Below are 17235 nucleotides of genomic sequence, written 5' to 3' on the forward strand. Positions count from 1 at the left end.
GGCGAGCATTGAATCAAGGCATCAATCACATCACAGCTCGTCAAACGGGCGTTGGAGGTTGACAAAGGAAGAGCGCCGTTTCGTCCCTGTTTATTGTTGCCCGTCGCTGGTATACAAGTCACAGCAGCTTGAACAAAGAGAGAGACAACGGCGATAGTTGGTGTACTTAATCTGGATCTGCGGTTGGATGGCTACATACCTTGTCCAGATCCGCCTCGTCCTGGTCTCTCTCTTTTGGCTGGTGTCTGGAGAACGCTCGTCCGTACAGGAGTACTCTTGTGCTATGGCTTTGCCCGGAGTACATATATATCTCTGCAAGGAGACCCAGAGTACGGAGCCCAGATGCAGGACGCCAACATCTTGTATCTGAATACCTCAAACCTCACGTTGATGCCGTTGTTGCCCTAGTTTACGCCACATCCGAGATTCTTACAGCAGTCTAGCTGTTTGCAGGGACAATCACCGTCAATCAGAAATAATCCCAGTGACGATGGGCGAAAAAAAATGAGCAGGCAAGGGAATCTGACAGGGGGAGGGGAACAAAAAGCCGCTGAACAAGGGCTAAGCTCCGGTTACATTGGATCCCTGGCTGGATACAAAGACCCTAGCCATCCCCATTCAGGTACCACCCAAAGCCCACAGTGCCGTTACTTGCAGATGACATGTCTGGCAGGCGTTGGTCTCTCATTACGAATAATATAAGGCCTGGTATAGTTAAGGCGAGAAGGTCTTGTTCAGAGAGTAGCTCACTCTGCTGAGAATTTCCCCTGGAGTTGAAACGCGGATATAAAACACTCGAGATATAGCTACTCGTCTGCTAGTTTCGTTATTTTGACAGCATATATCGTTGATGGCCTCGGTATGGAGCCTTCTCGCGGAAAACTTTTGCCATCCGGAATTTATACAAGGCCTTAGGACTGCTATAGGTTAGAGTGTGTAGAGTCTGGAGATGATATTGTTATAATGGTTAATCGACCAGAGCGGTTTGAGAGTGTCACTGTTGATTCCGTCAAAGCAGGAGACATTCGCCCCGAACGATGAAATACTGGCAGCTACCACAGGATCTTGTCTGAATTCCAAGTAATCCATGTCCCACACTTGGTCATTCTGATGCTGGCGCTTGAGGGTGAGAGGCTGAGAACAGAATTTTTTTTCTCGTGCTACGCTTTGAGCTCTGGCAAATACTGAACCTAGAAGCACCAATCTTAGTGTTAAGCTTTGGATACGGCTCGACTGCGTCGAAGGTTATGCTGTAAATCAAACTGTTTAGAACCAGTTTTGAGAATCCTGGCTGGACCTGACATTCAAAAGATGAGAAGAGCCCTGTCGCAAGCAACCTGCTATCCCGTGAAAATTTAACGGACATGACCTCTGGAGAACCGGTATAAAGCGCTTTAAGGCACTTGCAAGTTGCTATGGCCCAGATGTTGAGATATCTTCCTTGTACCGCTAATGCAAGGTAAATATTATCACTCGAGAAGGCGATTCATGTGGTCCTCTGACCCAAAAATTCAAGCTCTACTACACATATACCTGATGCTGCGCCAATCACAGTGAGAATGAAACTGTGTTGACGGAGTAATGAGGTATAAATCCCCAGAGACAGTCACCGAGTCCTGTATCCCAGGTGGTAACATGCTGATGCGCTTGTGGGTGGTGCTACAGGGGATTGATTTTCAAAATCCTGATATAGGCACCCGAGTTGACGTTCCTAGTCTTAATATGGTTGTAAGATCCTGGAGAAGATGGGGGTGTCGATACAAGGTTGCTGCAATCTAGAGAAGAGGAAATTTGCTTGACAAAGGGGTGGCGCGAATATGCAGAATTAGATTCTAGCGTGGTGTTGGGCCCCTGGAAAGCTTGCTAGTCACTACTTATAATAGTTGGTTTCCGTCGGGCGAGAATGTAACAAAATTCGGAGGCGTGCCGTGGTCCTTAAATTCGATCTTGACAGTTGAATTGCCCGAAGCTGATGCAAGCGAGATACCATCTGGCAAAAATGCAACAGAATTAACCGGATATAGATGCTCTCGATTGTTTTGACGCACGATCATGCCGCAACATCCCAGAGCTTAATTGTGCAGTCCTTAGAAGGTTCAAGGCGAATTCCATCCGGTGAAAATGCAATTGAGGTTATACTGCCTTCATGGTGCTTGTCATGAGTTATAACGCAGTTGCCGGTGTCCAGATCTTGGATTTTTATCAACCCTTCATCTTGTGGCAATGCAATCGGATGGCTGTCTGTGGAATATGTGACGGACCTGAATTCTGTTAGGAGTGACCTGGAAAGACCTGCTTCTATATCCCATATCATAGCAGACCGAGGCGAGCCGTTTGCTATTTGGTGTAAATGCAATTGACTCGACAGGTTAGCCATGACCTGCTGGTATTTGGATACAACTCTCTGTTACTATATCCCACAATCTAGTAACACCATCCACCTGGCTTAAAATCCGGCAACGAAAAGTGACCAGACGCAGATGCGAGAAACTTTCCATCTTGGGAAAATATAACTGCTTTAAATGGCTACCATAGCCATTAAACTTTGAGATACATGCGCTGGTCTTCACGCCCCAGGGTTGAGAGTAGGGGGACCGTTTCCATATTTACCAACATCTACTGCAAGCGGATCGTTATCTAATGAAATTGCAATGGAGTTAATACAACCGTCATCGGTGTCATCTGGAATCGTCGCATTGTCACGGACGCCGGGAGACATGGTATAGTCTCCGGTAGCAGCGTCCCACAACTTGATGTTACTCAATGAGGCCGGGGAAATCCACCCTCAGTAACCCCCCTGTTGAGAGCAGCTGTAAACATTGGTTTGCAAGTCATTCGTTTCTTGCTCATCAATCCGGAATGGGTTCTTTTCGTGGTGCTTATGGTGATTAAATCATGAAATGACAGATGAAGGAGCTTAGCCGGCATATTGGGATCGTAAGGTAGATAAGTCTACTCAGCTTCGATTCTATACTTTACTAATGCTTCCTGGGTAGTCAGGCAGTGACGCAATGGAGAGAGGGCCAACAAGTCCAACGAGGTCGTGGAACCACTCTAGGACCTCTGTCTTCTAACCATCGCTGCGTTGTTTCAACCCTGACCCATCACGCTGCAAGAGGAGCTGATATAAGATTGAGATGGGAAGATAGGTGGTGTGCGGCTGTGATGAGCTATTGGTATTGCTAAAGTCTGGAAAAGGCAACCTTTGGACAAGCTGAGAGGAATGGCACTGAGCAGTAGGGCTACTTCGTTGCGATCGCTTTCGCTCTCCTTGAAGAAAAAAGAAATAGCAGCCACGTTGCTCATCTTGGAAACATGAATTGCTATGCTGTGAGCTATTGTAGGCTTGCCAGTTCCAGCCAGGCCCTACAGCCAAAGATGCTTTTTCCGCCTGAGCTCTCTAGTTGTCTGTATATATCAGCAAGGAGACCAACTTGGATGTTAGGATGATACCTAGGGTCATGGCCGTTGGCTTGAAAATCAAAGGCCACATCAGCCACAGGTGGTGCAGACATGACGGGTTTGATATTTATATCTAGGGCCTCGGCACTGGAATCCAGTATGGGTCAGAGATGTGTATTATGGGCATTCTCAGTATTCGCATTCCTCACTCACATCTGATCTACCTAGAGGGCAGAATCAAGGTACGCCAGGTCTAGCTAGAGGTACCCGAACGTCCTTGTGATTGACTTGCTGTTGGGAGTCTGCAGGTGGCCTATCAATTAAGTCTTGCTACTGCTACTCAGCCACTCACTTTGCTTTCGAGTTTCGTAGCAGAGTCACAGCGACGCTCCTGGGTAGAGCTAGGGCCTTTCCAGCTTCTATAATGACTTGAGCCGGCTTCTAAGCGGCCCATCTAGAAGCTCCCGTACGGACTAGAGAGTCGTCTTTAGCCGTTTAGCGCGCCCCAGCAAGCTTTTGATCTCAGGCCAGAGTTCTTGACTGAGTGATAGTATTTGAAACAGAGAGACGTGGACTTTGACACCCAGATCAACAATTACTGCGACAATATTCGCGATTCCTCCCATGGTGAGCACTCCATCATTTGGGCATCGAGGGTATATTGACAATCTAGGAGGCTGACAGCTATGGAAGAGGGAGCTTTTATCCCACTCGTCCCATACGGCCATCAGAATGGAACTTCTTTTTCTTTCTTTTTTCTTTAGCTGACTATGGAGTGCATATTGATGAAATTGGGATGATGATAATGAGTGACGTTGAAGAATGTCAACTTTGAGATTGAAGAATGTTTGAGCTGCTCGTCGCTATCGTCCGCCATTACTTGTGTCTAGCTAAATATTCACAACAGACGAAAAACCGCCAACTCGACCACTTTTTAGCCTTCAGTTGAACAAACACCACAAATATAAACGACTGACAAAATCACTGTCGGATTGACCAGGAGGAGAACCTGGCACTGAGAACGACCATTTTTTTCCTCTCTGGTACTAGTCGATCGTCTTTGGTCTTGCGTTGAAGTATCCAACTACAAACAGCTGGCTTGGTGCGAGTGAAAATGCAGTAACAAAGGCCAAAGATGCTTCTCGATCCGAGTATCCCATCAGTCGACACCCAAGAGGCTATTCTTTATTAGACAGACAGCACTTGTACCCCCAAAGTCAGTACAGCATCATGCCAGCTTGTTTAAGAGATATTATCTTATACTTACTAGTCGAAATTAGTACCAACTGATTCCTGACAACCCGTTCGCCCTTGCTATCAGGCGCTGTTTCATTATTCTACAACTTTATCCCCAGAGTAGAGCGAAGAGCAGTAATGGTGTGATGTCTGGAAGCCTGCGGGAAGCCGTCGACAAGGACTAGCCCAGCTTTCAAGGCCGACCCCTTGACGTGACAGCGACCGATTCGGACGCTACAGCTACATGCTTCGATAATTACACGATGACAGTGTGATAACAAATAACTAAGCTGTATGCAAGGATATAATTTTTGGGATATACTATGTATCTCAAATGATATATTGAATAATACACACTAGCCTCTGCCCCCAGATATGGCCATTAACTAAGGAGACTATTCTACTACAACTAAATATAACTAAGGGGGGGAAAGTTACATAGTTATCAGTTATTCTGAACAACAGCTCTTATCATGATAACTATCATTCGATTTGAGAAACAGCCAAGAGAACTCGCTTACGTGCAGCGTCGAACCCCTGGATTCACCTATCGGTTGACCATGTACATAGTATGGATCACTGACTCACTTGGGCTGCATCCGTTGCGATGGGTCGCGGTTCGTATTCCAGCGTTCAATCATTAATGAGCGCCCGGTATTTATATAAAGCAGTGGCGGTCTATCCTTGATTGACCGGAAGCTGAGGATGTGTTGAATCCGATGTCTGCTCACATATCAGATATGAAATATTTCTTGAATAGTGCCGAGTTGCTTGAAGGTAGATATACATAGTATGTTGGTGTTATCAACCCATGTAATATTATTCTAAGCGAAGGGTTTTGAGAACAACTGCGTTCGTGCGGGTGGTTTGTTGGTAGTGGATGGAACAAGGATGATGACCAGCATGGGCCCCAGGTTATCTTACCCCCTGATCCTCGTCTCTCCAGGGAGCTTACATGGGCGAACAACCGTTACAAAACATCGTTATATGCACAATATCGCTTCGCCAATAATGCCTGCTAACAGCCAGCCTCTTTCACCTTCCTTCCTTCCGCTCTGTCTGTTGTATTTATTTGAGCTTGATATATGGCCATAATGATACCTAGACAGCAATTATCCAGCCCTACCCGAAGGAGATGCGACCATAGAATTGGCAATGGGAAACACTAATATTGACGAAGAAACCGCTGGACAGTCAGGAGTCACTGTCGCCGTCGCCGAGGGCGCTGGCGATGCGAACCCTAAAAAGTCTCTCAGCTATCGGTTCTGGATAGCATTTTGGGCCATCGCCTTCACAAACTTAGCGGCTGCATATGATTCTACCACTTTAGCAGTGGCCTTGCCGGTAATGATCCCCACTGTCAAAAGTATTTGAGACTTGTATAGCTGATACATACCTGACAGGCGATATCTATGGACCTTGGAGGCTCGTCCATAGAGGCATTTTGGACCGGCACTTCATACCTACTTGCAACAACCATTTTGATGTTGATATGGGTCACACTAAGCGATGCATTCGGCCGCCGCTTAATTATTACCATAGCATTGCTGATATTTGCTGTGGGCGCTGTTGTCTGCGCCATTGCGCATAACTGGACCCAAATGCTCACCGGACGAACGGTTCAGGGGATCGGAGGAGGCGGAATTATCGCCATGACAACTGTTATAATCACGGATATGGTGCCTTTACGTGAAAGGCCGAAATTATTTGCATGCATCAGCGCTGTGTGGGCAGTGGGGAGCACCACAGGCCCAATAATTGGCGGAATTCTGGCGCAGAGAGGAGCCTGGCAGTGGATATTTTGGCTGAACCTCCCTATAGTCGCAATTTCGATGGCGGGAATCGTCCCATTTCTGAGACTATCTAGCCGCTCACGGACTTTGTCTGAAAGACTTGCGTTATTCGACTTTCCAGGATCAGCATTAATGATTGCATCCCTCACATCTTTCCTCATTCCGGTAACTTGGGGTGGTGTGCAATACCCCTGGGATAGTTGGCATACTCTGGTACCATTGACACTCGGAGCGGTAGGCCTCGGTGTGTTCGGTACATACGAGTTCCTTGCCAGGTCATGGACTGGGAAGAGAGTGGTGTTTATACCCCCAACTGTCTTCAGAAACCGATCTGTCGGCATTCTATATGCTGGTAGCGTTTTCCATGGCCTCGTTCTCTACAGCCTGGTATACTACTTGCCAGAGTATTTTCAGTCAGTAAAAAGCTATACACCTCTAATCTCCGGGGTGTTAGGCCTACCACAAACAGCAACTATTGTCCCATGCTCTGTTATCGTGGGAGTCGCGGTAGGAAAAACTGGTAAATACCGCTGGGCGATATGGGCCGGCTGGACGCTGACATGTTTGGGGCTCGGGATTCTTATTCTCCTGGGTATACAAACAGCCGTTATACAATGGGTATTCCTTGCAGCAGTATCTGGCTTTGGAATCGGTTTGCTATTCCCATCCGTCCCTCTAGCGATTCAGGCATCAGTACCTCAGGAGGATGTTGCCATGGCCGCTACGCTTGTACAGTTTTTCCGGTTTTTAGGACAAACCCTTGGTGTTGCAATGGGAGGAGCAATTGTCGACAACCAATTACGGAGAAATTTGGTAAAGGCAGGCTTACCCGAGCAGCCAGCGTCGCTTCTAAAGCTGATAAGGATACTCAAAGAACTTCAGCCTGACACTACTTTAGCCATTGCCCTGAAGGGTGCGATGTCAAAGTCATTCCGGACCATTTGGGTTGTTATGTGTATTTTTTCTGCGGCAAATCTTTTGCTAAGTTTGTTCGTTGTGGAGTATAGTTTAAACCAGGAGCACAGGACAGAGCAGCGCTTCATACACGAAGAGGGTGAGCACGTTGATTCAAACAAGGACTCAGGAGCGGCATCATCAAGCCCAGTGCCCAGCAGCCAGTAGCGTTAGTATGTTAAGAAGGGATTTTATTACCTAGTATGAGCTTAACTTACTCCGCTCAAGTACCAGGATATTCCTCCAAATTCTCTTTCTCATATAGGAGCCCTTGGCTTGAGCATTGTTGTCTATTGTTTGATTTTTCTCATCTGTTATGCAACGGGGTGTTTTCCAAACTCAAGCAACAGGACGATTCCATGAGGTCATTTTTCACCACCCATTGATCCCTTCATGGCATTGGCATTACGCCAACAGGTCTGGGGATGGCGTGCTGGACACACACTCAACAGAGCCTCAATGTAGACCAGATAGATCGTGGTATAGTAAATTTGGATTATGGCCCTGGTATATCCCTCGCGGCGCTAACCTCTTAGGTATTGGGCATGTACCTCCATGACAAATAAAGAGTGCATTGTCTGCAGTGATAGCTATAGATCAATGCTCCGGATACGAAACCAGCCAGGCTATCTTCACTGCATGTTAGCAACCAACGTCTTCTGAGGCATATCGCGCGATTTGATAGGCTCCTAGAGCCTTAACTAATCCTTCATGGGCAGACGGCTCAGAACCCCACATTCAAGGAACAATGCATGCAAACCCCAGCCCAGCTCCAACCCCCGCATAATGGAGTCTGTTCAAATGCCTGCAAGGTGATTTATTTTGCTGATGGCTCAAGATGCCCAAGATGTTGTTCTGTTCTGAAGGTTGAAAAGTCGTTCAGCTTTTATGTTGAGTTCTCCTTTTACCACTAAGTCACCTGATTAGTTAATCGGCATTTCGGTTCTTCGGCTTTTTGGCCCGGAAGTTAAAAGTTAAAGTAATAATAGAACAACGTCAAGATATCGATCCGAGTATTTATTGTAACCTGATCTGCCAGATTCAAGGTGAGGACATTATGAGCCAAGAGTGTGTGGGATTAGTTAAGTGAGTCATCTTTCCGCAGTTCTCCTATCAAACGGCCGCCAATAAATGACCATTTAAGCTATGTATGCGGTCTAGGGTACTTCCCCGAATAAGGGGACAGGGGACGAGAATCCTACAGTGGAGAAGCCTAGATGGGAGTTGTTCAGAAATCGCACTATTGAGAGGCTAGGGTTTATTGATTACTGCCTTTACTGAGCGGGAATACGACGCTACCATGTAGCACGTCAGTATATGCATACCAGCGGACTTGACATCTAATGCAATGGTATGCGCCTTGGCCCTTCAGCTGCAGTATTCTACTCGTGTCCTTCGAGGGAAATAACTTGCGGAGAAGAAACCTTTGAATTGCCGGAGTCGTACGAGGGCGCTCGTGTTCTTGGTGGTTTTGGCTATAAATTGGGCTGTCTCGTCATGAGATTGAATGAAAACTATTAACTTTACCCGGTATTGTGATAATTGCATAACGGGCTTTTCATAAAAATACTTTTCTCACTTCTTTTTCTTCCCCTATATACGATACAGCAGAGCATCTGACCCTATGGCGACTTGCCAGAAGATCCAAGTCCGATCAAAGAAAGATGAATGTAAGATATGCAAAATCTCATTGATTTTGATATAGCGCTAATATATTATCAGCTCTTCTGCTGGATTGCTCATGGTCTATTCTTAAAAGGCCACCCACTGGAAATTCCTGGCAATCCATGGATATTGTCTTCCAACGCTTGTTTTCATCCAATGTCAATATACCTTTAAGCAGCACTGAGGACATCTATCTGCTATATCTTGATAATGAAAATTCCCCCCAAGAAATTTTATCAAAATCTCTTGGTTCAACAAAAACATTGCAATTCATCTTGCAATGCCTTCACTCCACAAATACGTCTAGTTACGGGCGTTTAGTGAAACTTATTGTCCCTCTACAGAAGGGATATATTGTGCGCTCAGACATTATTCCTCTGCGCCTTCGCGATTGTCAATATGTTGAGGCTGCAGTGTCCTTTGCAGAACCACTTCAGATATACGAAAGCACCATTCTAGGTGACAAAAAGGCAAACAGCCTTCTAGAGCTCTTCGCCACCTCGGCGGCTGGCCTCATACTCTATCCCAGTCCTGAGCATAATTCAGACGTCGGTACTAAGGCACTCTCTCTGATAGTTGAGTCGGAGCTAGAGAACCGGCTGTCATTTCCATGGATACTCCCTGGAACAGAACGGCACAAAACCCTTGTGCTTGTTGATGCAAATACTGACCATCCTGACCGAGGTGGTACTGGATCAGGCTTTTACCTTGCAGCCATAGAGACCGGTGTCAACATAGTCGTGATGGATAACCCAGGACACTGGCTCGAAGGATCCGATTATGCACACTGGCGCGAGGCCTTTATCCCAACCCGATTAACTAATCCGGTGGAGGAGCAGTTGGCTGACCACATTACCAAATCGTTGAAGGCATATGGCAAGCCGGTGGATGGTATTGTTACATTCGCTGACACGTACTGGCCCTACATTGCGAAGGTCGCCCAGCAGTTTGGTTTACCAACTTGTCCACCAGAGGGGCTCAGGACAGCCACAAACAAGTATCTGACGAGTAAATTCGTCGGCCACAATGCTCATCATGCATGTAGCATGGATGAAGCTCTTACTATTGATAGAGAAAATGAACTTCCATACCCGCTGATCGTGAAGCCTTGTGATGGATGGAGCTCAGAGGGAGTGTCTCGTGTTGATTCCCCAGAAGCTCTCACCCAGGCTATCAGATCTATTGATACATCCCGCCACGGAACCGAATTTGTCATGGAACAATACTGCGATGGCCCAGAATTTGACGCTAATTTTGTCTTGCTAGACGGAGAGGTTCTTTTCTCTGAAATCTGTGACGACCTGCCAAAGTCAGCCGATATCAATGGCTCTGGCGAACGCTTAATCACCAACTTCCACGAGTTAAACAGTGTATATCCATCGGCGTTACCGTCTCAGGAGATAGATGAGATCCGTAGCAGTTTCCTCAATACGCTACGCAAGCTAGGTCTCAATAATGGCATTATGCACCTAGAGGGTCGCATCGAGCACTCATCGGTTGAGTATACGTCACAGGATGGAGTTCTCAAACTAACCCCTGTGGCTAATAAATCTATCACTCAACCGCCTAAACCATGGCTTATAGAGATCAATCCACGTCCTCCTGGTATGACTGCCTCCCAGATTACCGAATCTACTTACGGGATTGAATACTGGGGTCTCGCCGTTCTAAGCGCTGTGCGTGACAAGGCTCGTGTTCGTGCTCTATCTCAGCCATTCAAATATGGGGCCCAGTATACCTGCGTTATGGCCTTTATCCCGGCCGATTTTCCATCTACTTGTGAGGGTATCTTCGACTCAGACGATATTTGTGCCGATTTAATGTCTCGGAGACCAGACCTCGCCAAAAATATTAGTCGATGTGCATGCTTTATCAAGCGAGGCCAGAAGGTCCCACATCCTAATTCTGGTCAGAATACTTTTATGGCATATTTCAACGTTTTTTCAAGGGCGGGAAGGGAGGAGGCGCTCAATTTGGCAAGGCAAATCAGACAAGAGGTCCGTTACTCGTTTGTTTGAAACTGGGGTAGCACTTTTTCACGATACTAGTATAATATAGAATAGAGGGCGGGCTCTTGTCAACCAAGAATGGAAGGTGAATTGGGTGGTTGGGATTATATACGTATCATCATTCAACATTATAATTGTCTACGCTGTAGACCGTTAGTTGTCATGCTCTACGAAATCTAGATATTAGTTTATCTTATCACTATATAGCCTTCTATTGCGCCCTTATAAGCTGATGTACAACAAGATGTTAACCTAAAGATTTCAGGGCCTTCGATATTAATCCAACCCTATCAGCAACAATTAGATCGACTCCAGCTTTGGCTTGTACCTATTTTGCAGTTACTAAGAATTAGAACCTCCCATGCACAAGATATATAAGGTCGGGTAAGTAAACTCACCTTCACACTCTCCGGAACATTGTTTAATGGTCCGTAGGTAGCGCACACCAAACCTTTCCCCTTTACATAGCCGACTAGCTGCGGGCACATTACAAGGACATCAGAAGCAAGAACAAGTCCAGCCAAACCCCATTGAGTTGCAAAGCGGACAGCAACTTGTAGACTTCCAGCTCGCTCTTCTAGATCTGCTACCGGCAGCTTTCCCGCATTGGTGATGAAGAAAATAGGGTATGCCTTTTGCTTCATTGCAAGCAAAATGCAAATTTCAGGGGTGAAGGATGAGAGTATTATATTGCGAGAGCCGGCAAAAGAAGATATCAAGTTGAGTATTGTGTCGACAAATGTATTAAGATCGATGGCTATGGGGGAAATTTCAATCGCGGAAGCTTCATGGATACGGGGATATTCTAAAATAGTAAGGTAAGGGGCTTCAACCTTAAAGCAGGGTATTGGGTGGAACATACTAAGCTCTATATCAAACCCTACACCTTCGGGAACTTCACGCAGAGCTTCTTCCAAAGTTGCAAGAGGCGTTTGAATAAAGTCTCCGCGGGTATTAGGTTTAAACCCTTTGCTCGAAAAGTAAATTGTGTGTTTCATTCTTTCTCTAGCTTCATTAACTGGTTCTCTTTGGTTTCGGGATAATGATCGCGAGCGAGACCTAGAGTCATTGGAGCTATCTCCTGGTGACAGTTGCATAGTGCTAGTATGTATAAACTAGATACATCAGATACTGTGCCATGAATCCAGCGGCAACACTTACTTGTTTCAAAGTTAGATCGTGAATTGCAATATCAGTGCCCGACTCGCTCAAAGATAAGTCATGATAAAGCACTGGCACAAGATCCCTCGTTAATTGCACATCTGTTTTCAGAATATGAGTAAAGAAAATTAGTAATGCCACAGGATAGACAATGATATTTTACCGAACTGTGGAATAATCAGCATATAATCTCAGAATAGCCTCGCGATTAGTTTAATATATTTACCTCGACATGAGATGCTCCCAGGTTAGCAGCAGATATGAATGACTAGGTCAATTAGCTCATGTGTCTTCCAACCAATATAGAAACCATATATTACCTGGATGGTATTCTCTCCTAGCTGGAGGTAGTCACGGTCACCAGTATTCTGTCCGGAGCCTGCAGTGGATGTCAAAAGAGAATGTATGGGGGAAGATTGCATGCATACCTCTATGTCCAATTAGCTGTGTAGACTGTAGTTGCTTCAAATATTCAAAACTCGAAGTAGGAGTATTTAATCTCGAAAATGGAGTGGCAATAAAGGATGTGAATGTAATAGTCCCCAGTAGCTTCATCGTTTCCTTCGCCAAAATTGGTACAGTACTCTCCCTGACTAGGCTCTCATGGTGAGAGCAATTCGCTTCATCCCTGCTCCGGAGAAGAGCAATGCCGCTGCCAATAAGTGTATCGCCCGTGCAAAACGAAGTATTTCTGAACAACTTGAACATAATATAGGCTTCTGAAAGGTTATCAATAGGGAATAACAACGTATCGTCAATTAAATCGCCTAATAGCGGCACTCTTAGTATCTGAGTTACACCCTTAGGAGAAGTTGAGATCTCCAAAGAGAGTGTCGTATTCAATAGCTCTTGACTCAGATCTTGTAATAGATGCTTTAAATCGAGTGGCTTGACTTGTCTCCGTTTCTGAACAACCCCTAGGTTGACGACGAGGTATGTGGTGCCATCCTGTAATTTATGGTTCGATGCTGCCGTATAAGGTCGTCCAATGGCTGATATCAACGGCTTATCCACCTCAAGCCTATTAGCAACTGCAAAATGGCCCCTAAATGCGGCATGCTCCTTTGCCGTCCAGCCTCGGTAGTCAAGTAGCCGTTCATTCGCACCAACGCGCAGGAGAGCTTCAACTATTGGGATATAACCCTTCACACTTGCCGTGATTAACGGTGTCCATCCGTATGCTATTTCCTGGACGTCAACGTCCCCATTTAAGCGGGAGGCTGCCTCCAAAAGTATGTCAATGTAGTCTTCACGCCCGGTTTGGCAGGCAACATGTAAGCAAGTTTCTCCATTGTTAGAGATTTGGTCCATGTTAATGCATCTAGAAGCTAGGAGGCGAACAATTTCGTCATATTGGTATTTGATAGCTATAAGTAGGAGATGGCTGAGGGTTTTATTCAAACTATCATCTCCGTCTCCGTCCAACGTAGCCAAAAACAACCGTGTAATGTGAACGTGCCCTTGTATAACAGACCAGTGGAGCGGAGTTATACCCATAGCGTCTGCGGCTAGAATGGCTGGCTTAAGGGGGATGTCCTGACAATGTAAAGCTTTGATAATAGATTCGCAAATCGTTGGGAGTCCATACTGTGCGCTATAATGGAGGGTAGACATCCCAGCAGCGTCTGGGGTAAGTAGGATATCTTTGGCCTGGATCCCAGCAAGGTCAAGCATGAGTCTAAAAAGTTCTGTGCCCAGCTTATGGGAGATATGATTTTCACTCATTGACGCATTTCCCTTGCGAATTAGGCTCTGTAGATGAGGCCGATGAATTGCCCTAAGGAGGCCGTTTAGCCAGGTATGATCAACCCAGGACCCTAACTCTGCAGGGCTGCTCTCTATCAATGTTTTTGTGCACGACCAGGCACTGAATATGAATGACATTGCTAAAGATTCATAGAACAGTTCCTCGATCAGAGGTTTAGAGGATGTGCCAAAGATGAACTTTAGTTTCCCAAACATACCGCCCAGATCGGAAGCTTGGTCAGCAGCAATGCTATTGTTAATAGCAGTGAGATATGGCAGGGCTTCGGGATGTTCGTCTGAGAAATGTATCAAACAGCGGGTAATCTGAACAGAAGAGCGAGACTCTTCATTAGTTAAAGATATATCATCAATTAGAACTTTTAACCTCTCCATCTCTTCCAAACACTTCTTTTCACGAGAAGGCTGCTCTTCAATGAGTCTGGATATCTCATCAAGGCATTTGAATGGAAATGATTTGTTAACTTTCTCAGCCTTCGCATATATCCTTTGAGACGCTTCATAGTTCAACCTATTGAACAACTGTAGCCTGGTATACTGCTCGAGTAGTTCCGCATATAACAACCGGCTGTTAGGTATCTGTGATCCTGGCCCATGGCAGACTCGCCTATAAGGCTCGAAAATTGCTTCCTCCTTGCCTCGTAGTGCTGTAAACTGGCCTTCAGAGAACATACCCAGGCCTGCAAGCGAATTGCTGAATGACGAGGAAAATTCTAGTATGGAGTCAGACAGTAACTATACACCTAACACGATAAAGCAGGACATACCACTTAGGTCGATTCCATACTGCGATACATGCGACTTGTCCGTCGCCAGCTTCAGCAACCCCTTCAGCTTCCTGTAAGGGAGGTAGTAGGATCCCCACTCAGGTACCTGGAACAACAAGAAATTTTCTTCGAACTTCATGGCGGCCTTGTATTGACATGTATTCTCAGATAGAATATGGACTGAGATGTCTTAGGCCAAATCGTAAGCGAACGAGTTGACTATGTTGACATGCAAGTCTTTGACCAGGCGTCAAATTGGAGCCCGGCGCTTAACTAGCAAGTTAACGAGTTAACTAACTAGTTAGTTGACCAACAACTCGCCATGCAACATAACCAAGTGTGTCAATAAGGTCGGAGATGTTCCGTACCTTGCGAGTGAATGACTAGTTTCTAGGCCGTCTGCTAGTTATATTCAGCCATGGATCCGCTATCAATAACAGCCAGCATCATCGCTGTGGGCACCATCGCAGGCCAGATATGCTCTGCTTTCACCGAACTGAGGTCGCTCTGCCACAGCCTCCCAGGCCGTCTACATGCGCTGAACAACGAAGTCGCTGACTTGGAGGTTGTTCTCTTCGAGCTCGCGTCTCTTACTGAAAGACGAAAAGCGGTGCTAGAAAGCGATCTGCTGTCTCTCCAGCATCTAGTCAAACAGGCGAGAGTCAAACTGCAGGAACTGCAAGGCATCATCAACCGGCTACGGAGAACATATCGAGATGCGGCCATTCCGTTTGTCCTTGGAGGCTTCAGCAAGGAAAAGGCCAGGGTCCACGCGCTCCAAGAAGAAATCAGGTCTGTCAAGTGTGATTTGAACATCATGCTAGGAACCTCGAACTCGTATGTTTTTGACCGGTTTGGCTTGAGACTATTCTCTGTCTAATATGGCTATAGGCAAGATATGATTGATATGCGTCTTCAGCTGGAGGCCATATCTGTTCTCACCAGGGAATCTTCTCAGGAAAATCTTGCTTTACAAGGCCAGATCATCAGCAGTCTTACCCATGTTGATGAGCGAGTAGCTCGAGTCGAGGAACTCTTGCGTTCCCAGGCGCAGAAAGTCAAGGAAGAACAATTCACACAAGTTGGACCGCTGTATAATGTTGCTACCAACCGGGGTACCTCTCTTTCTAGGAATGCCGTTATGCCCAGAGACAGGCAGCTAGAAGGATATAGTGGCCCAGCTACACCGTATAGGCTTCGATGCACTCCAGGATGTGTATGTGTCTGTCATACCCAGCTAAAGAGGGCATCTCCAGGCCTTTTCAACCGGCTTTTCGGCCAACTATTCGTTAGGTACTCGGGGATCCCCTATCTTTCACCAAGTTGTGATGTTGATACCTGCACGAAATCCCGTGCGAGTAAGATGTGTATGGAATACTGGTTCCCTATGGGGTTTAATTCAATAATTCTTCGAATGCAGACCGGGTATCAAGCAAACACTGGTCTCCTTTTCCAGCTTCAGACCCTGCGAAGTGTTCCAGACGACGCGCAATGTGTAAAGTTTGCTTTAGACGGGAACATTGAAGGCTTGAAATACCTCTTTGCCAATGGGTTAGCATCTCCTAGAGATGTGAGTCCGACGAGGGGATACACCCTTCTACGATGGGCACTCTACGGGAAGAAATATACCACCTGTGAGTTTCTCATCCACGCAGGCGCCGACCCGGATTATAGGCCTATAGCTATGTCAGATAATAGCCCGCGAATCAAGGCGTGTCATTTCCTGCTGGAAGGCGGCCTACCGGAAGAAGGCACCGATGCACTGCATTTGATATCAAGAGGTGGCTATTATGACGATTTCATCGAAGAGTCAAATTTCACTCAGATCCATCGTATCGTTATTGGGCTATCGCTTCGGAGTTTAGAAGAAGAGCTCAAGCTGCATCCAGAAGATATTAACACTCAAGACGCTATGGGTCGGACGCCGCTGGCTTGGGCGGCAGCACGGGGAGACAGCCACTCGGTAGTGATCTTGCTGAGCCACGGAGCCGATCCAAACATCATAGACGTACAGATATCTGGGCCTGTATCGAATGCAGCAGCAAGGGGCTACACTGCCTGTGTTCGATTATTGTTGGAGGCAGGCGGCCATCCGGACCCTCCGATGCCTCCAAAGGTGAAAAAGGGCTCCCCCCTAAATGTAGCGGCTCGCAATGCAACCGACATCCTCCTGCTCAAGAACCTTCTAGACTTTGGAGCGGATCCCGATTCAAGCGGGACGGATGGAGATACCCCCCTAATACACGCTGCCCGAACCGATAATGCTAGCTTTGCGATGTTGTTCCTGGAGTACGGGGCAGATATCAACTACATGTCGGCAACAGGGGCTACTCCTCTAACTACTGCCATCACCTACAACAGCCACAACGTCCTCCGCTTGATCCTCGACAAGTGGCATGAATATTCCGATTGCCCACGCTTAAAGGCTCCAGACTTGCTCCAGGCCGTAGCTCTATACGCAGATGTTGAGACGATGCGTATTAT

At 46.5% G+C, this 17235-nt stretch overlaps 5 protein-coding genes across 5 annotated transcripts in view; 3 read left to right on the forward strand and 2 right to left on the reverse strand.

Moving 5' to 3' along the window:
• Nucleotides 1-1102: 1102 nt before the first annotated feature.
• MCYG_06553 (G-protein beta WD-40 repeat-containing protein) lies at nucleotides 1103-2928 on the reverse strand (the record flags this gene model as incomplete). Its single annotated transcript, XM_002844543.1, has 8 exons — nucleotides 1103-1472; nucleotides 1528-1638; nucleotides 1664-1859; nucleotides 1900-2029; nucleotides 2063-2261; nucleotides 2422-2513; nucleotides 2615-2784; nucleotides 2829-2928. 8 exons carry the CDS (start codon nucleotides 2926-2928, stop codon nucleotides 1103-1105), a joined length of 1368 nt encoding a protein of 455 aa, XP_002844589.1.
• Nucleotides 2929-5793: 2865 nt separating this feature from the next.
• MCYG_06554 (conserved hypothetical protein) lies at nucleotides 5794-7553 on the forward strand (the record flags this gene model as incomplete). Its single annotated transcript, XM_002844544.1, has 2 exons — nucleotides 5794-5982; nucleotides 6042-7553. 2 exons carry the CDS (start codon nucleotides 5794-5796, stop codon nucleotides 7551-7553), a joined length of 1701 nt encoding a protein of 566 aa, XP_002844590.1.
• Nucleotides 7554-9009: 1456 nt separating this feature from the next.
• On the forward strand, nucleotides 9010-11068 carry MCYG_06555 (conserved hypothetical protein; the record flags this gene model as incomplete). Its single annotated transcript, XM_002844545.1, has 2 exons — nucleotides 9010-9055; nucleotides 9108-11068. 2 exons carry the CDS (start codon nucleotides 9010-9012, stop codon nucleotides 11066-11068), a joined length of 2007 nt encoding a protein of 668 aa, XP_002844591.1.
• A 238-nt stretch (nucleotides 11069-11306) lies between these two features.
• MCYG_06556 (glycerophosphodiesterase GDE1) lies at nucleotides 11307-14890 on the reverse strand (the record flags this gene model as incomplete). The annotated part of the gene is made up of 7 exons (XM_002844546.1): nucleotides 11307-11387; nucleotides 11458-11864; nucleotides 11922-12174; nucleotides 12221-12321; nucleotides 12519-12599; nucleotides 12649-14697; nucleotides 14752-14890. 7 exons carry the CDS (start codon nucleotides 14888-14890, stop codon nucleotides 11307-11309), a joined length of 3111 nt encoding a protein of 1036 aa, XP_002844592.1.
• A 279-nt stretch (nucleotides 14891-15169) lies between these two features.
• The window catches only part of MCYG_06557 (TPR Domain containing protein), a gene marked incomplete at both ends in the record, with an annotated part of 2569 nt that continues 503 nt past the window's right edge, over nucleotides 15170-17235 (forward strand). The window contains 2 exons of the mRNA XM_002844547.1: nucleotides 15170-15588; nucleotides 15643-17228. Of these exons, the coding sequence (XP_002844593.1) occupies nucleotides 15170-15588; nucleotides 15643-17228 (2005 nt within the window). The remainder of the gene's footprint in view (nucleotides 15589-15642; nucleotides 17229-17235) is intronic.

The sequence above is a fragment of the Microsporum canis genome, genomic scaffold (genome assembly GCF_000151145.1).
Source record: "Microsporum canis CBS 113480 supercont1.6 genomic scaffold, whole genome shotgun sequence".
Classification (NCBI taxonomy): domain Eukaryota; kingdom Fungi; phylum Ascomycota; class Eurotiomycetes; order Onygenales; family Arthrodermataceae; genus Microsporum; species Microsporum canis.